This window comes from Myotis davidii, unplaced genomic scaffold, assembly GCF_000327345.1.
Source record: "Myotis davidii unplaced genomic scaffold, ASM32734v1 scaffold665, whole genome shotgun sequence".
Lineage (NCBI taxonomy): Eukaryota > Metazoa > Chordata > Mammalia > Chiroptera > Vespertilionidae > Myotis > Myotis davidii.
Window position 1 is genome coordinate 166,428 of NW_006296410.1, and position 628 is coordinate 167,055.

At 69.6% G+C, this 628-nt stretch overlaps 1 protein-coding gene across 2 annotated transcripts in view; it reads left to right on the top strand.

The window, feature by feature from the left end:
* The window catches only part of CTBP1 (C-terminal binding protein 1), a 13,223-nt gene that overhangs the window by 9,402 nt on the left and 3,193 nt on the right, over positions 1–628 (top strand). For both annotated transcript variants that reach the window (XM_006771437.2, XM_006771438.2), the window contains exon 5: positions 274–488. In XM_006771437.2, the coding sequence (XP_006771500.1) occupies positions 274–488 (215 nt within the window). The remainder of the gene's footprint in view (positions 1–273; positions 489–628) is intronic.

A 628-nucleotide genomic window follows, 5' to 3' on the forward strand; every position in this document is an offset into this window, starting at 1 on the left:
GGGTGGCATCTGGCCCAGCACACACGGGGCAGGCCGGACCCTCAGCCCCACCCCGTGCGCGGCCCCCTCGTGTCCACTGAGCGTCCATGTGTGCTCCCTGTGGGCTGCCTCCAGCCCCTGCATGGCCAAGTGGGGGGTCCCGTGGCTACTGACTTGATGGCCCCATGCTCAATATCAGGGGGCGGAAGCCTTGGAGCCCAGAGGGTCTGCTCCCACGCTGAGCGCTGCACTGAAGCAGGGGCCCTGGCCGAGGTGACGCCGGTCTCCCCCCAGGTCGCGTCGGGCAGGCGGTGGCGCTGAGGGCCAAGGCCTTTGGCTTCAACGTGCTCTTCTACGACCCCTACCTGCCGGACGGCACCGAGCGGGCCCTGGGGCTGCAGAGAGTGAGCACCCTGCAGGACCTGCTGTTCCACAGCGACTGCGTGAGCCTGCACTGCGGCCTCAACGAGCACAACCACCACCTGGTCAACGACTTCACCGTCAAGCAGGTGGGCGGGCGGGGTCGGAGGTCAGGGCCGGAGGTCAGGGCCGGGGTGGGGGCCAGGCGGAGGGTCCGCTCTGCCAGCACAAGGCATGCACAGTGAGCCACAGAGGCCCTGCCAGCTGGTCCCAGCTGGTCCCAGGGCAG